The sequence below is a fragment of the Symphalangus syndactylus genome, chromosome X (genome assembly GCF_028878055.3).
Source record: "Symphalangus syndactylus isolate Jambi chromosome X, NHGRI_mSymSyn1-v2.1_pri, whole genome shotgun sequence".
NCBI classification, from domain to species: Eukaryota; Metazoa; Chordata; class Mammalia; order Primates; family Hylobatidae; genus Symphalangus; species Symphalangus syndactylus.
The window spans coordinates 66,383,900-66,407,689 of record NC_072447.2 but is presented as its reverse complement, the minus strand read 5'-3'; the positions used below and the strand labels follow the sequence as shown (position 1 = coordinate 66,407,689).

The 23,790-nt window shown below is 48.9% G+C and overlaps 2 protein-coding genes and 1 pseudogene across 7 annotated transcripts in view; 1 reads left to right on the top strand and 2 right to left on the bottom strand.

Moving 5' to 3' along the window:
• Positions 1–7,773: 7,773 nt before the first annotated feature.
• LOC129475178 (small ribosomal subunit protein uS2-like) lies at positions 7,774–8,539 on the bottom strand (annotated as a pseudogene).
• A 1,554-nt stretch (positions 8,540–10,093) lies between these two features.
• The window catches only part of IQSEC2 (IQ motif and Sec7 domain ArfGEF 2), an 89,246-nt gene continuing 75,549 nt past the window's right edge, over positions 10,094–23,790 (top strand). For 3 of the 6 annotated variants that reach the window (XR_008654771.2, XM_055267240.2, XM_063634820.1), the window contains exon 1: positions 10,258–11,092. Coding sequence is in view for 5 of the 6 variants with exons in the window: in XM_055267240.2 (XP_055123215.1) it covers positions 10,386–11,092 (707 nt within the window). In the remaining variant the exon portion in view is untranslated. Of the gene's footprint in view, positions 11,093–23,790 lie in introns of all 6 variants that reach the window. The other 3 variants (XM_055267241.1, XM_055267234.1, XM_055267235.2) reach the window with 2 other exon arrangements.
• On the bottom strand, positions 22,348–23,384 carry LOC129475179 (oligosaccharyltransferase complex subunit OSTC-like). Its single transcript, XM_055267246.2, has one exon. It carries the CDS (start codon positions 23,371–23,373, stop codon positions 22,933–22,935), a length of 441 nt encoding a protein of 146 aa, XP_055123221.1. The 5' UTR covers positions 23,374–23,384; the 3' UTR covers positions 22,348–22,932.

The window sequence follows — 23,790 nt, the reverse complement described above, 5'->3', positions numbered from 1 at the left end:
GACCAGAGGCCGCTCTCCTTGTTAGTATCTCTGGGGGTTGGGCTTGTGGGGAGCTGAGGAGCTTTCCTTTTTTTGAATTATACATTTAAGAGATAAAAAACGGTACCTATAGCACATGCTAAGTGTCAAATGAGTGTTTCAGGCTTTCAGAGGGGGAAGTTTTCTGAAAGGATTAAGGGGTGAGTAGTTTAGCGAGTCTGGAGGACATGGGACCTAGACAAACTGACAAAGTAGCTGAGGGCATGCCAGCCAGGGGCAACAGTGCCCGGGGCTGTGGGCCTGGACACCTAGATGCTGATTCTGGTTCTGCCATTAATTTGTAACGTAATGCTGAAGAAGGAAATTTTTTCCCTTCTCTTGGGCTTTGTTTCCTCATCTGGAAAATGGGCTGGATCTCTAAAGCTCTGCAGATCTGTGCAGACTGAATCCTGATTCCTGGTATCGAGGGTTAGGAGCCATGTAATGAGATCGTGTGTATACGAGTGCATTGAACACCATCAAGGAGTAGGCTTGCCTGAGACTCAGAGGTTTCTTGAGATGTGGGTCTTTCAAGTGCTGAAACAATCTTAGGCAAACGAGTATGGTTGATCTCCCAAGCAAGGACCACATCCACTAGTTGTTATTATCATTATCATTATCATTATCATCATTATCATTATTATTACCACTAGAGGGCAATACTCTCTTATGCCTGGGAGTAGGTCTTACCCCACCAGAAAGGTGCAGAACTGATCCCTCATTCCAGGACCAATCAGATCTCTCTCTCTCGCTCTCTCTCTCTTTTTTTTTTTTTTTTTTTGAGACAGAATCTTGCTCTGTTGCCAGGCTGGAGTGCAGTGGCGCGATCTCGGCTCACTGCAACCTCTGCCTCCCGGGTTCAAGCGATTCCCCTGCCTCAGCCTCCCGAGTAGCTGGGATTACAGGCGCGCGCCAACACGCCTGGCTAATTTTTTGTATTTTAGTAGAGACGGGGTTTCACCATGTTGGCCAGGATGGTCTCTAACTCCTGACCTCAGGTGATCCACCTGCCTCGACCTCCCAAAGTGCTGGGATTACAGACGTGAGCCATGCACCCGGCCCCAATCAGATCTCTCAATCTTTCTCCTGGAGAGCAGAATCCTGAGAGAGAGATTTGTGAATTCCAAATTCCAGGAGTTTCCTTTCAGTTCTGCCCTGTGGTCTGACTGCCAATTGTGCCCGAACCCGGATCAGCAGGTGGTGGCCAGTCTGTCCCACTGTGGCAGAACTGCCTGCTTCCTAGGGGACTGGGGAAATGGAGAGATGCTGACAAGTAGCTTTGGTTTGTCTGAACATAATGGGCACTTTCACAAGGCTATGCCGTTTGCCCCATGCTTTGATTGTCTGGCCGTATATGCGTTCTGCAAGCCTAGCCAAGGCCAGCTCCATAGATGCAGGAGCTGGCCTCCTCCTTTCTAAAGAAATGATTTCGGCCAGGCACGGTGGCTCACGCCTGTAACCCCAGCACTTTGGGAGGCCAAGGCAGGCAGATCACCTGAGGTTGGTAGTACGAGACCAGCCTGACCAACATGGAGAAACCCTGTCTCTACAAAAATACAACATTAGCCGGGTGTGGTGGCGCATGCCTGTAATCCCAGCTACTGGGGAGGCTGAGGCAGGAGAATCGCTTGAACCCGGGAGGCAGAGGTTGCAGTGAGCCGAGATCTCGCCATTGCACTCCATCCTGGGTAACAAGAGTGAAACTCTGTCTCAAAGAAAAAGAAAGAAAGAAATTATTTCTCTATTACCCTATACCTCTTATCACATTGAATTGTAGTTATGATTTATCTGTCTACATACCCGATTAGGTTGTCGATTCGTGCATTCAACAAACACGGACTGCTTATCCTGGCTTTTGGCCAGGCTTATGGTACACAGTGTGGAGCAAAACACAGTATCTGCCCTTGTAGAGCTAACAGTCTAATCCTCCTGCCTCAGTCTCCTAAGTAGCTGGGACCACAGATGCGTGCCACCACATCCAGCTAATTTTTTTTTTTCGGTAGAGACAGGAGGCAGGAGGTTAGCAAACCAAGAACTGCACAAATCAGTATAGAATTACAAACTCGCTAAGTTCAGAAACGAAAAGGACTCACTGAGAGAATGTATCAGAGGGATCTGCCCAGTTTAGGAGTGAGAGAAGGTGCCGCTGATGAGCCAACATTTGATCTGAGAGTTGAAGGATGAATAGGCAGTTTAGTGGGCAAAGGCAGCAGAGAGAACTTCCCGTGCCAAAGGAACAGCAGGTGTGCAGGGCCCGAGATGGGAAGAGCCTAGCTCCCTGGAGGAATGTTTGCTCCTTGAGGGCACAGCTTGCCTCTGGTTTATCTTTTACTGTAGCTCCAGGTCTGGCACATAGAGAAACCAATAAATCTTTGTTGAACTGAATTGAATGAGATTTTGTTATGGAAAGCATCATAGGTTGGGGGTTGAAAGGCCTAGCTTCTACTTGCAGCGCCTCTGGGCAATTCAGTTCCATTTTCCAACTGCTTACTGTTCACCCACAGCGGGCAAGAACCCAGGGCCAAGCCTGGTTGGGGGATTGAAAGGTCAACAAAACCGTCTCTGCCCTCCTCAAGCAATCCTCCTGCCTCAGTCTCCTGAGTAGCTGGGACTACAGATGCATGCCACCACATCCAGCTAATTTTTTTTTTTTTCAGTAGAGACAGGGTCTCACTACATTGCCGACGCTGGTGTTGAACTCCTGAGCTTAAGTGATCCTCCCACCTTAGCTTCTCAAAGTGCTGGGATTACAGGCGTGAGCCACTATGCCTGGCCAAAATTATCTTAATTCAACTCCCGCATTTAGTGTTTCCATTCCCTAGGCAACAGACCCTCCTGCTGAGGTTGTCCAGCCACTATTTGAAGACCTCCAATGACAGTGAACTCCACCACGGCCCTGGTGGAGTAGCGAACAAGGAGACAAGTCCTTTCCACTCTCTGAGCCTCTTTTTATCCGGTTATAAAATGAGGGGTTTGGATTACATGATCTCTAAGGTTCTTTCCAGCTCCAGCAGTCTTGACCTGTTCTTCCTTGAATAATAGCCAGTTAGATGGCAGTGGAGAGCAATGGAACGGATTTTTTGATTTCTCCTGCCCTGTAGGAGTTACATGCAGTAGGACTGGGGAAATGCAGGGTTGAGTTCTGTTTATGGACCATTCTTCCTGTTAGGAGTGTCTCAGGGGCTGTCAGGGTTCATTGCTTCTGGCTGGAATGTTCCAGCATTCAAAGACCTTCGTTTCTTTTTTTCCTGTCCCCCCTCCTTACCTCCCAGCCAGACTTCTTTTCTGCATCTAGGACTGTGTAGTGCAAATCAGGGCCGGAAGGAGCCTTTAAAATTATCTTTTTTTTTTTCTTTTTTAGAGACAAGGTCTCCTGTCTCCCAGGATGAAGTACAGTGGCAGAATTATAGCTCACTGCAGCCTCAACCTCCTGGTCTCAAGCAGTCCTCCTGCCTCAGTCTCCTAAGTAGCTGGGACCACAGATGCGTGCCACCACATCCAGCTAATTTTTTTTTTTTTTCAGTAGAGACAGGGTCTCACTATGTTGCCCATGCTGGTCTCAGACTCCTGAGCTTAAGTGATCCTCCCACCTTAGCTTCCCAAAGTGCTGGGATTACAGGCGTGAGCCACTGTGCCTGGCCAAAATTATCTTATTCAACTCCTCCATGTAGTGTTTCCATTCCCTAGGCAACAGACCCTCCTGATGAGGCTGTCCAGCCACTACTTGAAGACCTCCAATGACAGTGAACTCGCCATCTTCATCAAGCATCGCCTGTGAGAGCTTTCTTCCCTTTGGGATCATCTCCCTGTAATTTTCACCCATTGCTTCTGGCTGTGCCCGTTGGAGCTAAGCAGAATAATTCCACTACATTGCCCCCCCTGACAGCCTATTGGATATTTGAAGACAGTAATCATGTCCTCATGAGCCTGCTCTCCTCTAGGCCAAATATCATCTGTTCCTTCAAATGTTCTTCATTGTTTCAAATCCCCTTAGCATCTGTAAATATAGTTTAGTTTATGTAAGATTTATATCCCGCCTACTTTAAAGAGGATATTAGGCGACTCATCAGTTTATAACATGAAAGAAAGACAATTAGGGATAAAAATGTGGAAGAAAACAGACCAGATACCATGTAAAGGAAGCACGAATAGATGTTGCCAGGTACCTAAAATGAACTGGATTATAATTGGACTCTGAATTTGGCTCAAAGTTTTATGGCAGCTAGGACAAAATTGGAAACACATTGGGTTATGTGGTTTTATGTTCTGACAGGATCAAGCTTACAAATCATCTTCAGAGAGAAAATTTTCCTAAAACGAAACCCCAGACTTGCCTATTAGAATTGCTTTCTGTGCAGCTGTTCGAGACTGATAGGTATTTTGGTTACATCTCACCCCTTCCCCCACTAGGGGAAAGGGGGCTGGAAGGATAATTAATTAATTAGCCAAGTGCCGTCTCAGTTTTAAGCACCGCTGTCTCTTTAGGGATCCCCACAGAGAAGAGAATCTTCCTTTTCCCTTTCTTTTTTCTTCTATGTTCCTCACAGATGGTTACTTTCCTACCTTTCTGCCCTCTAAAGTCTGCAATCTTAAGACTCTTTGGAACACCAGACTGCAGGAAATAGCCTAAGAAAAGGGTCATAGCCTAGTGGTGACTGATCATAGCAATTGTGTGCAAATCACTTCTCTCTGGTCCTCAGTGTTCTTATCTGGAGAAGGAATTCACCTCTAAGTTCCTTCCTTTCAGCTCTGATATTCTGGACTGTAAAGTCTGAGAGAAAGACCAATTTTTTTTTTTTTTTTTTTTTTTTTTTGAGACAGAGTCTCGCTTTGTCACCCAGGCTGGAGTGCAGTGGCATGATCTCAGCTCACTGCAACCTCCGCCTCTTGGGTTCAAGCGATTCTCCTGCCTCAACCTCCCCAGTAGCTGGGATTACAGGCATGCGCTGACACGCCTTAATTTTTGTAGAGACAGGGTTTAACCATTATGGCCAGGCTGGTCTCAAACTCTTGGCCTCAAGTGATCCTCCCGCCTCGGGCTCCCAAAGTGCTGGGACTGCAGGTGTGAGCCACCGCACCCAGCCAGACCAATGTCTTTTTCATTTTGATTTTCCCACCTCGTGCTTGGCAGCTAACAGGTTTGGGAGAAAAGGTTTGCTCACGGAAGGGAGAGAGCTGTGAGGATCCAGTAGGAAAAACCAATTTGAACAGATGCCACCTTTGGATCTGAGGCAAATGCTTCATGGTTCTCAGTATTTTGACGGGTTCTTGTTGACTAGATTCTGGCAGTGGTGAGATGTGGTTTTTAAGGCTCTTTCCTGCTCTGGCTCCACGTTGCTTGGCAAAGCTGGTCCCAGGGACTGAGGCTTCTGGGAAATGACTCTGGGAGGCAGCAGGTGGGTAAAGAAGGTAGTACCACAGTTTCTGATGAACAACAACAATGAACCAATGCTAAACTCACCTTGTAGTGTGTGATACTCAGTGCGTGCAATATCCACGTGGGCCCCTCCCCTCCCACCATGTCACTCTCCTCAAAAACCTTTCATGGCTTTTCATTGCCTATAAGGGAAGATCCAGATCCTTCAGTTTGGCAATGGAGTCTTCTCTAAGCTGAATCAAGCTCTGTCTTCCCATCTCCCATCCCTTGCTACACAAGTACATACACACACCACACACGTCTCTTGCGCTGTCTTCAACCAAACTACATGTTGTTCCCTAAACAGACACTGTTCCTTGCCGTTTACAGCATCTAGTGGCTGTGGCAGTCCTTGGCATTCCTCGGCTTATAGATTCATCTTTCCAATCTCTACTGCTAGATTCATGCGGCGTTCTCCTCACATATGTGTGTTTCTGCGTCTAATTTTTCTTCTTTTAAGGACACTAGTCATTGGATTAAGGCCTGTACTCATCCAGTGTGACCTCATCTTAAGTTGATTACGTCGGCAAAGACCCTTATTTCAAATAAGGTCACATTCAGTTTCTGTGTGGATATTAATTTTGGGGGGACATTATTCAACCTCATTCACCATCCAATGCGCCCTACATAGTCCATTTGCTTCTTGTCTGTCTCTGCCACTAGAACGTTAGCGCTATGAGGTTAAGGATCGTTGTCCTATTTTGTTCATTGCTATATCCTCAGTGGTCGACAGCAGTGCTTTACTTATTGTAGACAAAATAGTTTGTAAATAAATCTAAATACCCATCTGCTTTAACCCCAGAGGGCATCTGAACAATAGAAGAAGCAAGATAAGGACGGGAATATACGCATTGCCTAGAACATAATGTTCTGCTAGTGTTTGTTGGATGAATGGACATATTTGGTGGATGTACTGTATTACTTTAACATTTATGGCGCACTTATTTTGTACAAGGTACTGGGGGAAAATATAAAGTGAGAAGTGAGAATGAATCATCTGAGTATCCTCACTATGCTTCTGTGTGACCCTGGGCAAGTCACTCAACCTCTCTGTTTCACTTCCCTCATCTGTAAGATGGGAGGTAATAATAGTACCTACCTCATAGGATTGTCATGAAGGTTAAGTGAGTCCTTATATGTAAAGTGTGTAGCACAGTGCCTGGCACACAGTAAGCACCAGAGACATGTTAACTATTACCATCGTAGGTGTTGTTATATGATAGCTCTGTGCAAGGTGTTTTTTTTAATAAAGCTTTTTGAGATATAATTTATATACCATAAAATTAACCCTTGTAAAGGGTACAATTCAGTGGTTTTTAGTATATGGACAGGATTGTGCAATCATCATCACAGTTTAATTTTAGAACATTTTCTTTTTCTTTTTTTTTAAGACTAGTCAAGTGCAGTAGTGAGAGATGGGGAAAGAGTAGAACAAGGAGTTCGATCTGTAATTGACTGCGAACAACCAATTGAGATAACTCACTGCCTTTGGACCAGCCTCATTTTAGAACATTTTTATCCCCCTCCAAAAGAGCCCCATACCTGTTAGCAGTCTTTCCCCATTTTGCCACCCACACTCCAGCCCCCGGCAACCATTATTCTAATTTCTGTCTCTATAGATGTGCCTATTCTAGGATTTCATATAAAAGGAATCATACAATATGTGGTCTTTTGTGACTGGCTTCTCTCATTAGTATAATGTTTTCAAGGTTCATCCGTGTTTTAGCATGTATTAGTTCTTGATTCCTTTTTAATGACTGAGTACTATTCCATTGTGTGGTCATACCACATTTTGTTTATCCATTCATCAGCTGATGAGCATTTGGTTGCTTCCACTTTCAGGCTATTACAAATAATGCTGCTGTGAACATTCATGTACAAGTTTTTATGTAGATGTATGTTTTCATCTCTCTTGGATATATACCTAGGAGTGGAATCCCTGGATCATATGCTAACTCTATGTTTAACATTTTGAGGAACTGCCAAACTGTTTTCCAAAGTGACTGCACCATTTTACATTCCCATCCGCAATGAATGAGGGTTCCAATTTCTCTACATGCTCGCTAACAGTTCTCATTGTCTGTTCTGTGGATTTTAGCTATCATAGTGGATGTGAAGTAGTATCTCTGTGTGTGTGTGTGTGTGTGTGTGTGTGTGTGTGTGTTTAAGAAACTGATATTTATTTTCCATCAACCTGATTTCCATTTTCTGTTCAAGAGCCTGTGGAAGAACAGCTTAAGACCACTCAGTGGTTATTCCTATCCATTCAGCTATCTGAGAGTGACTGCTACAGACCAGCCTCCAGTGGCAGGCTGAGTGCTCCAAACTTGAGTAGAGAATTATTGAATAGGTACAAAGGGCACTTGCATGCCTTCAGACCAGTCTGTACCCTCAGGTTGAATAGCAGTAGACTCAGGAGCTGGCGTAGTCCATTCACCCTGAAGTTCCTCCTTGGTCACAGCCTTTTCTGCAGCAGCCTGCTCTTCGTTTTCAATCTTTTCAGGATCTCTGCAGAAATAGAGATCAGGCATAACTCCCATGGGTGTTCACGGGAGGTGGTACAACGCACGTGCAGAACCTCCTGGGCCAGCATCCATTACGCTAGACCCCCTGAGGGAACTCCTGGGTTGTTGCATGGGATGGCAGTGTGCACACAGTGCAGGGGAGACTGTGTGACCCAGAGCAATGATAGGCAAGTTAATATAAGATGCCTCTGTGAGAGGTTAGTGGTCAGCCCTGGGATCAGTAAACACCAGCAGACGTGGCTCCTGGAAGGCTGCCTGGATCTGATTAGTGAAAGTTCCAGGAGTGAAGTGCCCAGCAATAAGAGTGGCCCCAGTGGAAACAGCAAACTTTAGCACAGCCCACTGGCCAGTATTCATGGAAGATATAATACTAACATCAGTCTGGTTTTCAATGGCAACAATGGCAGAAGCTTCTTCCAGGTCCTCTTCAGATTTATGATGTAGATGCCATCACTTTTCCTTCTGTAGATGTACTGTTCCATTTGGAAGTCAAGGTTGGTGCCGTTCAAGTGGGGTTCTGCTGCAAGGAATTTGAGGATATCTCTTCCTTCATCTGCAGGACATTAAGGGCTCCAGACATTGTGGAAGTTTCCCTTTAGGTTATGGGAGAATGCAGGAAACGCCTGATGGGTAGCACTGAGAGCTCATTGTGGTTTTGATTTGCATTTCCCTGATGGTTAATGATGTTGAGCATCTTTTCATGTGCTTATTGACCATTTGTTTATCTTCTTTGGAGAAATGTTTATTCAAATTCCTTGCCCATTTAAAAAAAATTAGTTGTCTTTTTGTTGCTGTAAGAATTCTTTATATATTCTATGTACAAGTTCCTTATCAGATACATGATTTGCAAATACTTTCTCTCATTCTGTGGGTTGTCTTTTCTGTGCAAGGTGTTTTTTGCATGCTTTTATCCAAGACCACCCTGTCAGGTAGCTGTTATTGATAGGGAAATTGAAATTAAGAGAGAAGATGGAATTTAAATCCAGTTTTGTCTGACTGTAAAACTCATGTTTTCTCCTCTAACCCAACCTGCTCACAAAGATAAATTAAGACACGTTTCTGTCTTTAAGGAGCTCCGTTTGGCAGAGGACATAAAACAAGAACACAGATGAATGTGCTGTAAGGCAAATTCCACTTGTTCCACAAATGCCACAAGATAGGGAGTGCAGCAGGAGGTCAAGAGGAGAGAGAGAGAGAGGGAGGGAGAGAGAGAGAGAGCAGTAGCTTGCACTTCTGGCTGAGGAAATCAGGGTTGGCTTCAGTAAGGTGGCATTTGAGTTAAGTCTTGAAGGATGGGTACAGTTTCAGTGGATGGGGATGATGGAGTGAATGGGGAGAGCATTTCTAAAGGAGAGCAGGAAATGAGGGTTGGTTGAATGAATGGAGCCTTGATCCCAAGACTGGCTGTGATGTGGAGTCCGAGGGCTTGTTGAGTTGAGAGATCCTGGACTGCCTTGGTTAGAGGACCCGGGGACTGGCTGAGATGGGGGATTCTGGGGTTGGCTGAGGTAAGAGATCTGGACACTGGTTTGAATGGAGAGTGTAAGGGCTGGCTGGAGTGGGAGATGCCTGCGATGTTGTGCATGAGTGTGTGTGTGCGCATCCTTTGGGAGTCCCAAGGGATGCCTGGGATGAGGGCAGCTGCAGACAGTCAAGGGACTGGCTAGGATGGGAGACTCAGGGACGACTGCCCATGATGGGGGCTGGAGGGAGGTCGCCTGAGGTAGGAGACACAGGGGTTGGCTAGGAAGGGGAATCTGACACTGGTTGGGATTGGCAGACCTAGGGCATGGGGAGTCCACGGGTTGTCGGGACCTGGGGACTGCCTGGGATGGGGGTTCCTCCCGGGATGGCTTTGGATGAAGATCCCCAGCCTGGCGAACCCGAGGGACGGGCGGACTCTGGGAAGGAGGGCTTCTTTAGGCTCCGTTAAGTGAGGACCCTGGGACGGGTGGAATGGAGAGATCTCTTGCTGGGTGTCATGGGGCTGGCCCTGGCCGGGTGCCGGTGCCTTGGGGCCAGTCCAGCTGCGGGTGCGGGTGGCAGCCGCAGGTGGGGCGCGCGGGGGCGGGCCGGGCGAGCCGGGTGGGGGCAGGGGCGGGGGGCGGGCCGGCGGCCGGGGCGGTCCCGCGCGGCCGCGCTGCGCAGTGACTCCGCAGCGGGCGGAGCGCCGTGGGCCGCGTCCTCCCGAGCAGTGGCTGTGGTGGTGGTGGCGGCGGCAGCGGCGGCAGCCTCAGCTCCTGCTCCCCGTGCCGCCGGCCCCAGCGCTGTCTCCTGGGCCCCCTAGGGCCCCCGGGCCCTCAAGCCCGGTGCGCGCCCTCGCGTCCCGCCGGCCCCCTCCCCCGGCTGGGCCCGGGGGAGGGTGGCGCCGTGAGAGAGCGGGGACAGGGCTCTCCTGCCCGTTCCCCTGCCCCTGGGCCGCCAGGATGGAGGCGGGGTCGGGGCCCCCGGGCGGCCCGGGATCCGAGAGCCCAAATCGGGCCGTGGAGTACCTGCTGGAGCTGAACAACATCATCGAGAGCCAGCAGCAGCTGCTGGAGACCCAGCGGCGGCGCATCGAGGAGCTGGAGGGCCAGCTGGACCAGCTCACCCAGGAGAACCGCGACCTGCGAGAGGAGAGCCAGCTGCACCGCGGGGAGCTGCACCGGGACCCCCACGGCGCGCGGGACAGCCCGGGCCGCGAGAGCCAGTACCAGAACCTGCGCGAGACCCAGTTCCACCACCGCGAGCTGCGGGAGAGCCAGTTCCACCAGGCGGCCCGGGACGTGGGCTACCCGAACCGGGAAGGCGCCTACCAGAATCGGGAGGCTGTGTATCGGGACAAGGAGCGGGACGCCTCCTACCCGCTCCAGGACACTACCAGTTACACAGCCCGCGAGCGTGACGTGGCCCAGTGCCACCTGCACCACGAGAACCCAGCCCTGGGCCGCGAGCGTGGCGGGCGGGAGGCCGGACCGGCGCACCCGGGCCGCGAGAAGGAAGCGGGCTATTCGGCGGCGGTGGGCGTGGGGCCGCGGCCACCGCGGGAGCGGGGCCAGCTGAGCCGTGGCGCATCCAGGAGCTCCAGTCCCGGCGCCGGCGGAGGCCACAGCACCAGTACCAGCACCAGCCCGGCCACGACCCTCCAGAGAAAGTAAGGAATGTGTGTTTGTACCCCCGGCTCTTCCCTCTAGATCCCTCTCCAACTTGTCCAGTTGATAGAGTAAGAAGCCAGTGTCTGGTTCCGTGTCTTCCTCTCCTGTCCCAACCCGCCAGGAGAAGCCAGGTCCCCCTCATCCAGCCGACACCCCTTCCCTGGCCACCCCAGACTGGGTTGGCCAGATGAGTGCAGGCGTCTCTTCTTTCCCGGTACCGTGGCCAGCGAGGGACTAGAGCAGTCATCGCCGCCTCCCCCGCCTCCACTTCTTCAATCCCTAGCTGCATCCTTGCCAGAAGATGGGTTTTCATTTATTTATTTATTTTGGGTACGCTGGTTGGAATTTTTATGGTCGGCGAGGGTGTCTACTCAGGGCCCCAAGGGAGAGAAAGCCCCCCACCCCCGCCTTTTTTTTTTTTTTTTTTCCTTTTTCTTTTTGCCTGATCTTTTCTCCTCTGGCCGCCTCAGCTCCATCCCTTACCAGAGAGGCAGGTGGGGACCAGAATGGCTGCTGGAGGCTGAGGCATCCCTCTGAAGGGAACTGCAGCACATTCTGGCCGGGGGGAGCAAAGATGGGGGAGCAAAGATGGAGGCCAAGCCCTTGGCTAGTTCTTCAAAGTCCACCCCCTCTCCACCCTTCAAGAAAAACAACACCCATTTAAAGAGCCCTACCAGGAAGGGAAGTCTAGATTGCCCCTCTGCTGGATCGGTTCCAGTTCCTGCACTGGGGTCTGTGTGTCTATTTGGGACACCTTGGCACTATCTCTTGGGTTTGTGGGACATGGGCTGGGTCCACTTTTTCTGTGTAGATACCACGGTGAGCTGATTGGGATACATGTATCAGGCTGAGAGAGTCAAGGGCATGCAGACTCCCAAGGCTGCCCTAAAGGCTCCGTTATTTCTTTTCTGCTGTATTCGAAGGAACGCTGAGCTGGGAGTTGGGAGACCTGAGTTCCCCTTCCAGCTCTGCTGCAGATTGGCTTTGTGACCTTGACTGAGTCTCTTTCTCTCTTAGGCCATCAGTTTCCCCGTATCTTTTTAAATGGCAAGGTCTGCCTTGGATGATCTTGAAGTACCCCTCCAGCTCAGATTTAATGGTTCTATGTTTAATCCAGCCATACTACAGAGCAAGTCTGAAGTCCTATAGCGAATGGACAGGCTTCCCCCTCCTCTCACTGCTCAGCTGGTCCTACCATGTGCCACAACCAGTGGAGTGTCTCTTGGAGGCTGGGCTGGGGGTGGGGAAACCTTCTGCCTCAGGAAATCTGCCGGGAGACAGCTCTCTGCAACTCCCCCGTGGTGAGGCAGCAGGCTGGGGTGCTGGGTTGAGATGGCTGGGCCCCAGGAGCAGCAGCTGTGGCTTGAGGGCTCGGCTGGGCTCCACTGCAGCACACCCTAAGCTGAATTTTAGTGTGGACTGTCCCTGAGGAGTCTGGGGGCAAAGGAAATGGGCTTTCCTGCCCAGGCAGGGCTGCTGCGAGCTCAGTCCGGGAGGACTGACTCTGTGCCTTGGGGCGCCACACTGGAAGAGGGACAGAGGTAGACCAAGGTCCATTCAGGAGAGGGCCATGGTGGGCCGGGGGCAGAGGAAGACTGCATGGGGTATGGTCGAGCCTGGCTGCAGAAGACTTTTCTAGAGGGGTCAGGCCTGTGACAGAGGGAGTGGACTCATTATGTGTGGCTTCAGTGAGCAGAACCCGAAACAGTGGGAACATTTGAGATAGATTAGGAAGAACTTTCCTACCTGGCATTCTGGTGGTGCAGTGGACTGCCTCGAGAGGTGGAGGCGGGAGCTGGATGGACCTGGAGCTCTCAGCGGAGCTCGGGTGGGAGTCTGGGAGAACTGGAGGAAGCATGATTCCTGAATCAGGTAGAAAGCCCAATGAAATGACCTGGGTCGTCCCCAGTTATGGGATTCCATGACTCTGGCTCTCCACCCTGCAGACATTGGTCTGAATCTCTTGGCTGACTGGTTGCCTGTTTGCTCCTGAGCTCCATGTTTCTGCCATCTGTGCAGGCCTACCTCTTGGTCCTTCCCTCTTTTTGCGAACCCCCCAGGTTGCTTGTTGCGTTTCCTTGCTTTGCATTTCCTACTGGATTAATAAAGGGGTTTAGGTAGTACTTTAAGTTTCTCTCCTGACCATATATTAACTATTTGCACACCCATTATTACCTCTTTTGGACTTCACAACAAGCCTTCTGCAGTGAGTGTTGGCAACTGCATTTTAGAGGTGGGGAAACTGAGGCTCCAAGATGAAGGGACCTTGCTCAAGGTTACCCTACTAGTTGCTAATGGAGCTGGGACTAGAACCCAAGTCTTCCTGTCTCCAAGGCCTGGTATTTTTTTCTCTAGAGCTCTCCAACCAACAGGAGTCTCTTAGCCTCAGGACCTGGCCTGGCACTGAGCTAGGAGAGGCCAGGAGAGCCTTAGGTCTCTAGAGGTTTTGAGCAGGAGGAGATGAGTCTGGGATGAGTGGGGAGTTGACGGCGGCAGGGAAGAAGGCTCTGTCTCCCTCCTTTCCACTCTCCCTCCTGGCCTGGCATCAGGAGGGCCTGTTGATGCAGTAGCCATTGCTGTCACTGCTGCTGCTGCAAGCGACTCCCTTGCTAGGTCTGTTCTGGGTTTGTAAGGAGTGGGTGAGAAGCCGCTGGAAGCGAGGGCAGGCAGGGTGGGAGTTTAGCAGCAGAGGCTGCAGCATTGGGGGAGGCTAGGTAGAGCGGTTACAGGCTGGGCTCTCTTGGTCCCCAGGCTCCCCCTGGTGGAGGAAGAGGGGAGAGTGGTGCCTGGGCCGAGCTGCAGCTTGTTGGGGGGGCCCCGCTGTGCCTAGGGACTTTCTTTAGTCCTCCCAATGATCCCGTGCTTCTGTCACCACGATCCACATTTTACAGCAGAAGAAATTAGGGGGTCAGAGAAGTGAAGCCCACCAGAGGTTACATTACTAATAAGACAGACTCCCAATCCTGTGAACTTTCCCTCTACTGCATTGGACATCAGCTGTCATGTCCACCCCCATCCATGTCATCCACCCAGGATTCCCATATCCTCCTGCACCGTCCCCTCTGGACAGGTTCCAGGATGCCAGTATCCCTTCTGCTGTGCTCAGGGTGTGGCCTTTCTAGTGCAGATGCGTCCCTACCTCCTTTTGGTCCTGGGTCCTCTGTACAGGAAGGTTTTGTTTGCTTGCTTTTTAGTAATCGTTGGTCCTGACTAATGCTCAGGTCTTTTTACCTGGAATTGTCCACATACCCCCCCAAGCCTGGTTGATTAGAGAATAGCTCTGCTTTTGTTGTTGATCTTGGCTTGGCCCCCTTGCAGTTCTGCCACCTAGAATGATTTATAGGAGTGCTAGGGGCCCCTGCTGAGTTGCTCCACACTGAAGAGCTGCGTTTCCCACGCTTTTTGCATGGGCCCAGCTCTGGCTCTGCTGTAGGCGGTGGTGGGCTGAAGCTGGTGTGGTGGAAACTCTCCTTCCTTTACCCCCACCCCCATCCACCCTGCAAGCTGGCTTACATTTGGAGATAGCAACTAGAGGGGCTGGCCTGGTGGTGTTTTTTTTTCTTTTTTTTTTTTTGGTTTTGGTTTGTTTTTGGGACAGGGTCTTGCTCTGCCGCTCAGGCTGGAGTGCAGTGTTGTGAACATAGCTTACTCAAGTGAGTTCAGGAGTTCAAGGCTGCAGTGAGCAATAATTGCAAAAAAGAACACCAGGCTGGCCCTTCTAGTTGCTATCCCCCCAATTTTTTTAAGCAGAGACTGGGTCTCTCTGTGTTGCCCAGACTGGTCTCAAACTCCTGGGCTCAAGCGATCCTCCCTCCTTGGCGTCCCAAAGTGCTGAGCCACCACGCCCAGCCCACCGTGGTATTCTTGACAGCTAGGGCAGTGTATGGTCTACCACATGCTGTCCTCTGTCCTCTGCTTGCAGTGGGATGTCAGCATGCTCCCCGCAGGGGCTAAGGCCACCGAGAGACAGCACGTGAGACAGCGAGCCCAGGGAGAGGCTCAGGGGAAGTCTCTCCTTTGGGGTCTTGGGTACTTTTCCCAGGGGGTGTCTCTCCTTCCCAGGAGGGAAAATCATTTATCTTCCCTCCCACTGTGTTGTGAGCATTATCTTCGTGTGGGAGGAAATGGTAATGCTGAATTTAATGAGAATGAGAGTCTTGCTTCTCTATCTAGATCTGGGGCAAGAATGGGGTTGTTATCATCTACAAACATTTCTTGGCTGTGTGCACAGCGCAGGAGGGGCCACCAGGCTGAGCAAACACTGCGCTCTTAGCGCTTGCAGAACCCCTGCTCCCCTCCATCCAGGGAGGCAGGGTTGCAGGCCTAGCCATGCCATAGAGACAGCACTCAGGACAAAATGAGTGGCAAGGGTGGTGAGGAGTGGAAGTTCTCAGAGGAAGGAGGGATCAGGGCAGGCCAGGCTGCTGTTTGAGTACCTGGGCGGTGGGTGAGGGATGAGGGGTATGGAAGGAATGTGAGTGGTCCCTTCGTGGAGGTGGCAGCCGGGAGGAAGACGTCTGACCAGACTTGCTGCCTGCCCTTTCCTCATCTGTCCCACCCCTGCCTACCAAGGTCTCTGAATTTGCTGGGTGCAGAGTAAAGGCCTGGAGCATGGGGAAGAGGCCACACGTGTACCGAGTGAGTCTCAGCCTTCTGCCAGGCCCCACGCTATGTGGCTTTATGTAATAATAGCTAACATTTTTTCACTGCTCTTACTGTGTGCTAAGCACTATTTGTTCTAAGCGCTTTCCATGTATTAATTCATTCAATCTCCACCTGAATCCTCTCGTGTAGATATTGTTATTAACTCCATTTTACAGATGAGGAAACTGAGGCCCAGAAAAGTTGGATAGCATACCCAGGATCACTCAATGAATAAGTGGCAGAACTGTGAAGGGGCTGGAGGAGCCCAGGGAGTTGGGCTCCAGGGTCCGCAGTGTTCTAACCCACCCTGGAGCACTACTTCTTACCTCATTTGCACAGAGCCCCTGCCAGATGGGTGTGTTTGTTTGTTTGTTTGTTTTATGGAGTTTCACTCTTGTTGCCCAGGCTGAAGTGCAATGGCACGCTCTCGACTCATTGCAACCTCCTCTTCCCGGGCTCAAGCAATTCTTGTGCCTCAGCTTCCCGAGTAGCTGGGATTACAAGCACGTGCCACCACCCCCGACTAATTTTTGTATTTTTAGTAGAGACGGGGTTTCACTATGTTGGTCAGGCTGGTCTCGAACTCCTGACCTCAGGTGATCCGCCCACCTCTGCCTCCCAAAGTGCTGGGATTACAGGCATGAGCCACCGCGCCCAGCCTATTATCTTCATTTTTTCAGACAAGGAAACAAGGATCAGAGAGGTACAGTGACCCGCCCGAGGTTATTCAGGCAGATGGAGCCCAGAACTGTCTGGCTTCCAAGCCTATGGTACACTGCTGCCTCCCACAGGTGGGCTTTAAAGACATCAGAGCTGCTCCAGGTACGTGGCCCTAGCTTCCTCCAACAGAGCTCCCAGGACCGCTGCTCTAGGCAGGCTCCCTCTCACCATTACCCCCTGAATTTTGGCCATGGTCTCCTAGTAGATTGCCCCTCCTGCTCTCGCTCCATCAAGCCTCTGATGAGGTGCAGCCAGACCATGTTCTGCAGTCCAGCTCCAGTAGTCTCACTCTCTCTTTGGCCTGAAAACTCCTCCACCTGCCCTGCATGGTCTTCTTAGGATCTGTCCCCACTTTGCCTTTTTCCTCTCGTCTTTTTACAGACTATGCTCCAGGCAGGCTGACCTGTGTGCCCCCCTGGTTAGCCCACTCAGGCCTTCTGCTAGCCTCTAGGTCTTTGCTCATGTTGTTCCCTTCTCTTGGGCTGCTGTACCCAGTTCCCAGGCTGGACTCAGCTCTTACCTCTCTTACGTCTGTTTGCTGGTGTCTCTGATGTTTGGTCTATCCTTGACCCTCTCAATGAGCACTCTGCCCCTTTTTATTCCTTCATGGTTGTTTACGTCTCATGTCCCCTCTGTTAGACTGAGAGCCCCTTCAGATTTACATTTAACTGACATATACTGAGTGCATTTTGTGTGTCAGGTTCTGTGCTAGGTGCTGCGGGCATGAGTGAAGGAGCTATAGGCTTGGAAACACATAGCACAGCACATAGTAGCTGCTTAATAAATACTGAGTAGGCAAATGAATGTCTGATTGAGTCCTGCTGAACTAATGGCCAAAGGTACCTAATTTTTTCTTCCTTCCAGGACTCCTGTAGTAAGAAATGACAACTTCAGAATTCTCTTGGGGTAGGCACAGTAGCTCCCAGCACTTTGGGAGGTCAAGGTGAGAGGATCACTTGTGCCAGGGAGGTTGAGGTTACAGTGAACTATGATTGTGCCATTGCACTCCAGCCTGGGCAACAAATCGAGATCCCGTCTCTAAGGAAAAAGAAATTCTTTTGGCTTTTCTGTGGCTTTTTTCTCATGCTCCCTGGAGCCATTTTGGCCTTTGCTGTCTCTTCTCACGCTCACCAGCCTTCCGATTCATAGAATGTCAAGGTGGCAGACTTGGACGAGACTTTGGAGACATTTAGACCAATCTGCTGATCATTATCTCTCCCTACCATGTCAGGCTGTGGTCCTGACCCTTGATGCCAAGTCTTCTGTTCTGAAAGGAGCAAAGAGGCCTGCACAGGAGCTGTATGCAGTTCACTCAGCCCAGTGGGAAGTTGCTTATTTATCCATCAAACCTTTCTTGAGCTCAGACCCTGAGCTGGACATGGCATCTCAGGGTTGACATAAGACTTGGCCCCTCTGCCTCACTCACTGCGGTGTTCCCCGGCAGGATCATAAACATTGGTCATGGAGAAGAGTGCTTAGTAAGTGACTTACTTCCTCTTTTGGGGAAGCTCGTTTAGGGCAACATAATTTGCCAGTTACTACAACTTCCTCATGGTATTTGGTTTCTCTCCAAGCCTGCCTGTTGGAAGCATTTACACGGGGAAGCCCATTCCCCAGTGCTTAGTAGCTGAAGCTCTCTGGGACCTTAGCATTAAGAGAAAGTGTGGTGTCATGGAAGGACTTTGTGTAACTAGGCAAATCACTTCACTTTCAGAGCCTCAGTTTTCTCAAGTAGTAAATAGAAATAAAACTGTATTTTCTGATGCATGAGATTCATGTTGCCAGCCCCCTACCCCCCTCAAAAAAATTGTATCAGAAAATTTCCTGGCTGCCTGGCATACCGTACATCAAGGTCCTGATCAGGCTGAAAAGCTGAGAAGGGAAAATAATACATGAGACTTCCCTGCCCCCTAGAGGCGGAATGTGGCAAACACACAACAATGCAAAGACCGATGCATCGCATCCCTTTCAAAACAAAGATGACAAGCCAGAGCTACACGGCTGATCAGGATTATTCCTCCAACATTTTAGATGTAAATATATCACTATCATCACCTAATAGGTACCGTTTCACTAATGTTTCACTAGTGCATTTCTTTGGAGCGATGTGATTTTTATACCTTTTTAAAGGAGTGATATGACTGCATATCCAGGCCCTGTGATTTCCTACTGGATTCCAGGATACAGCATAGTGCATTCACCTGAATAAAACCAATATTTTCCTTCATATAACCACTTTAGAATTACTGTCATTATATCTGTGATGAAAAGTACCTAACTTGGCCCTTCCCCCACATTTTCTTATAAATCTGAGAGGCATCTCACACAACTGTATGTCTGATATGCCAGCCAATTCATAAACAACCCATCTCATTGTGATGGTTGTGAAAATTAAATAAGATGACGTAGGTGAAGCGCTGAGCACACAGTATGTGTTTACTCAGCGATAGCCATTATTATTAATAATAACTCTGTAAAGCTCTGTGCTGTGGGAGGACAGGAGGAGAAGCCATGTGGCAGCTCACCACATTTCAGAGAGAGAGGTCAGTCCAGTGAATATTGCATGCCAGGATGTGCCATGCCTTGTGCCATTACAGGCAGAGAATTCCGTGATTAGTATCATATAGTTCCTGGCTTCAAGATGCTCATAATTGGGTGGAGAAGGTGGTGGTAGAAATAGACGATTGCAGTGTGCTATCCAGTGTGTCATGCCAGAGGGGAGCACAGGGGGCCACAGGTGCTCAAAGGAGAGACATCACCCTGGACTGTCAGGGAAGGCTTACTGGAGGAGGTGATACCTGAGCTGAGGCTTGGAGGATGAGTTGGAGTTAGCTAGGTGAAGGACAGCATGTGGGTTGGTGGGAATTGGGGGCAAAAGGGAGGTTAAGGCAGAGGGGCCAGCATGAGTAAACACACAGAGGTATGGGCCCAGCAGGATATGTGTATGGGGAGGTTATTTGTTTGTTTGTTTGGTTGGTTGGTTGGTTTTTTTATGAGTTCAATACAAACTAGAGCACAAACAGGGAGGCTCGCAGGGGAGTCTGGAGGGTTGACTGGCTCACATCATGAGGACACTTCACTAGCAGCATCAGGAGCTTTCTGCTGTTTTGTTTTTGTTTTTGTTTTTGTTTTGTTTTTGTTTTTATTTTTTTGAGACGGAGTTTTGCTGTTTCGCCCAGGCTGGAGTGAAGTGGTACGATCTCAGCTCACTGCAGCCTCTTCCCCGCCCCGGGTTCAAGCAATTCTCCTGCCTCAGCCTTCCGAGTAGCTGGGATTACAGGCATGTGCCACCACGCCTGGCTAATTTTTGTATTTTTAGTAGAGACAGGGTTTTGCCATATTGGCTAGGCTGGTTTCAAACTCCTGACCTCAGGTGAACCCCCTGCCCTGGCCTCCCAAAGTACTAGGATTACAGGCATGAGCCACCGTGCTTGGCCAAGTAGCATTTTAAACTGGGGGAGAGGTGCCTATTGTGTGGTGTGGGAGAACATGTCAAGAGCCACGTTTTGGAGAGCTCCCCCTAGAGGGCAGTTTGGAAGATAGATTGGAGGGTATCCAGGGAGGAGGCTGGTGCAGCAGTCTAGATGAGAGATGATCAGGCCTGTGCTTGGGCAGTGGGAGTAGAGATAACCTATGTGGGGAGAAAGATGATGATGGAGGGGAGTGCAGCCTGCTTTGGAAGCTCGGAGGAGTGGCAGCATTCATGACCAGTAGGGTTTTAATAATACCAGCATAGAAATCAAGAAACCACAAGTTGGAAGGACTCTGACAAATCATCCAACTGAAGCTATTCATTTTACAGATGAGAAGACTGAGGCCCAGAGAGAGAAAGGACTTGTATAAGGCCAGTCAGGGTGTGAGCAGAAAAGAGAACGCTGATTAGAAGAGTCACCCTAGTATGAATGCCAGCATTCAGAGCATCTTTTCTTTTTTTTTTTTATTGTTATTATACTTTAGGTTTTAGGGTACATGTGCACAATGTGCAGGTTTGTTACATATGTATCCATGTGCCGTGTTGGTTTGTTGCACCCATTAACTCGTCATTTAGCATTAGGTATATCTTCTAATGCTGTCCCTCCCCCCTCCCCCCAACCCACAACAGTCCCCAGAGTGTGATGTTCCCCTTCCTGTGTCCATGAGTTCTCATTGTTCAATTCCCACCCATGAGTAAGAACATGCGGTGTTTGGTTTTTTCCTTTTCTTTTCTTTTCTTTTTTTTTCTTTTGAGATGGAGTCTCTCATTCTGTTGCCCAGGCTGCAGTGCAATGGCGTGATCTCGGCTCACTGCAACCTCCACCTCCCGGGTTCAAGGGATTCTCCTGCCTCAGCCTCTCGAGTAGCTGGGATTACAGGCATGCACCACCACACCCAGCTAATTTTGTATTTTTAGTAGTGACAGGGTTTCTCCATGTTGGTCAGGCTAGTCTTGAACTCCCGACCTCAGGTGATCCGCCCACCTTGGCCTCTCAAAATGTTGGGATTACAGGTGTGAGCCACCACACCCCGTGCATCTTTTCTTAAATGTGCTGTTCTCTTTCTCCCCCTAGCTCAGGGCCAGCTTTCTTTCTGCTGTTTTTTGTCTTATGTGGCTTCATTTACTATAACTGAGGCAGCTCAGAGGCAGTTTCTGGCCTGACAGCCAGTTCTGTCATCCCTGTTTTTCTGTTTTCATGGAAGAGGGTGGACCTGTGTCTGTCTTTAGTATATCCCCATTACCTTGGGTGGGGCAGCTCTACTCCGGGTGTCTTTGTTTTGAGGCCCGATGATATGATACATAAAGAACGAGCTTTGGAGACAGACAGACCTGGATTTGAATCTATGTTCCACCCCAACCCGCGGGATGGCCTCAGCTAGGTCATTTTACCTTTTCTGAATTTTAGTTTTTCTGTAAAATGGGATAACAATGCCTATTTCTCAAGTTTTTTCTTTGTTTGTTTGTTTGCTTGCTTGTTTGTTTTGAGACAGGGTCTCTTTCTATCAGCCAGGCTGGAGAACAGTGGTGCGATCACAGCTCACTGCAGCCTCGACATCCTGGGTTCAAGTGATCCTCCTACCTCAGCCTCCCAAGTAGCTTGGACCACAGACATGCACTACCATGACCGACTAATTTTTTTTGTAGAGGCAGAGTCTCCCTATGTTGCCTGGGCTGGTCTTGAATTCTTAGGCTCAAGCAATCCTCCCACTTCGGCCTCCTAAAGTTCAGGGATTATAAGCGTGAGCCACCATGCCTGGCATATTTCTCAAGGTTAGCCAAGATAATTTCGATGGCATTCCCTGATACTGTAGGTGCTCCGTAAATAGTAATTTTTCTTCTCTTTCATGAAATCTCCCATGGACAATGACTTAACGAATCAAAGCTTTGCTTCCCCTGAAAACTGGTGTATTTCTTCCTTCCTAATGTGAGGCTGTCATAGCTTGTTGTATCTTCCTTTTTGCCTCAGCCACCAGTTAATTTGAAGCATAGCTCTAGCATCTTTGTTGATTTATTTCTTTTTCGGACTTATTTTCGAGTTCAATTTCTATTCTATGTTCTTGGAGTAAGCACCCTCAAATCCTTTGTGACTCAAGCAGGTATAAATAACTAATAGGTGTAAATAGTTGAATGAATGTAAGGCTGAAGAGGCTGGACTGGGGATGGTGGGATTGGAAGAGGACCAGAGGTGGAGCAGGCTGGGGCAGCCAAGACAGTATCTGCGTGGATGGCTGTGAGGAGCCAAGGGGTTAGTTAGGAGGGGCCAGCCCTTCACCCGCCTCTCTTACCTCCTGTTCTCAAAAGAAGCATAGATTGGAGAACAGGACCTCATGTCACCCAGAATCATCAGCCTGCCCATTTCATATTTACAGTGTGGAAGCCAGAGTTCTAAAGAAAGAGAAGGGCTTGTTTTGACAAATTAAATCAAAGCAATGCACATGCACAATTTTTTTTAATTAGAAAAAGTATTTATTTCTGCTCCGTTCATACATCTTATTGTTCAGGAAACAGTTTTACATGCATATCTGAAATAATCTACCATCACACACTCTAGTTAAAGGCAAAGCACCATAGGTAAAGCTGATCAGCTGTCCAGCTTATGGAATCTTGCTTCCGGATTTTATGTTAATTTCTGAAAATCAGAGATGTCATTTCCAAAAAATGTTAAGGGGGTTGTAAAAAATAATCACTTTATTTGACATTATAGTTGTAGATATGGAGTATATGTTAAGAAATGAAAAACTAAAAAGAAAATGCCACTCAACATCATTGGTATAGCAATAGGTCAGCAGGAAAAAAAAATACTGTGATAAACTTTTCTCTTTAATACCAAGAAGAAATTCTAGTCCAAGCTTCAATATGCTTCCCGTTTTTTCACTAGATCTTTCTTTTACTGCTGCTCTTCATTCTTCTCCACATTTCATATTAGAGGATTGGTACAGCCTTTAAAACTTCATTGACAGGAGCAAATCCAGTATCCACTGATTTCTTCTCAAAGGCACTCTAACCCATCAGATAGCCCGGCAGTTTCATTCTCATGAATACTCTAGCCATGTAAAAACTCAATAGGACACAGATGAATCCAATGAACAGAAGAAGAAATCTATTGAGTTTTGGGATATTTGGTGCATTCGATCGGTCCAGGATTATGAAACCCATTGTAAATAGGAAGCTGGATGCAAGTCCTTCCATAATATACTGTCCATTTACTCTGTAGGCCAAGAAAGCTACTGGCCTCTGATGCCCATGTTCATCAGTCATAGAGCCGACACTTGGAGGTTCAACAATAACATCATAAATTATTCCTCCGGTGATGAGGAAGCAAGACACCACCACTAGAGCATACACAGCCATGGCCGACGGCATGTGTAACCAGGGCGGCTTCTTCAGCTTCAGGTTGGGACATTCGAGCACTAAGAACGGGACACGGTACAAAGTCTCCATGTTGGTGGCAGCAAGGCTGCACATGCACAATTTTAAAAAGGCAAAATAGTACATAAGGACTCATGTAGTAAAAAACTGATGTCTTCCTATCCCCTGCTTCTCAGCCCCAGATGCAACCACTTTTCTCATTTAGTTCTTCTGGCGGTAACTTCGTATCTCTAAATAACGTGCTTGAATGGGTATTTCCTATTTATCAACTTTAAACATTATCTTGACTTTTTCCTACTATGACAAAATAATTTAGCTTATTTACAACAGCTGACTCTTTCTCAACACTCCCTTCCACTTTTTTTTTTTTTTTTTTTGAGACAGGGTCTCGCTCAGTGGCCCAGGCTGGAGTACAATGGTGTGATCATAGCTCACTATGACTTCAAACTCCTGAACTCAGGCAATCTTCCTGCCTCAGCCTCCCGAGTA

Coding starts and splice junctions, on each gene's coding strand:
- LOC129475179 (XM_055267246.2), bottom strand. CDS start 23,373: ATGGAGACTTTGTACCGTGTCCCGTTCTTAGTGCTCGAATGTCCCAAC.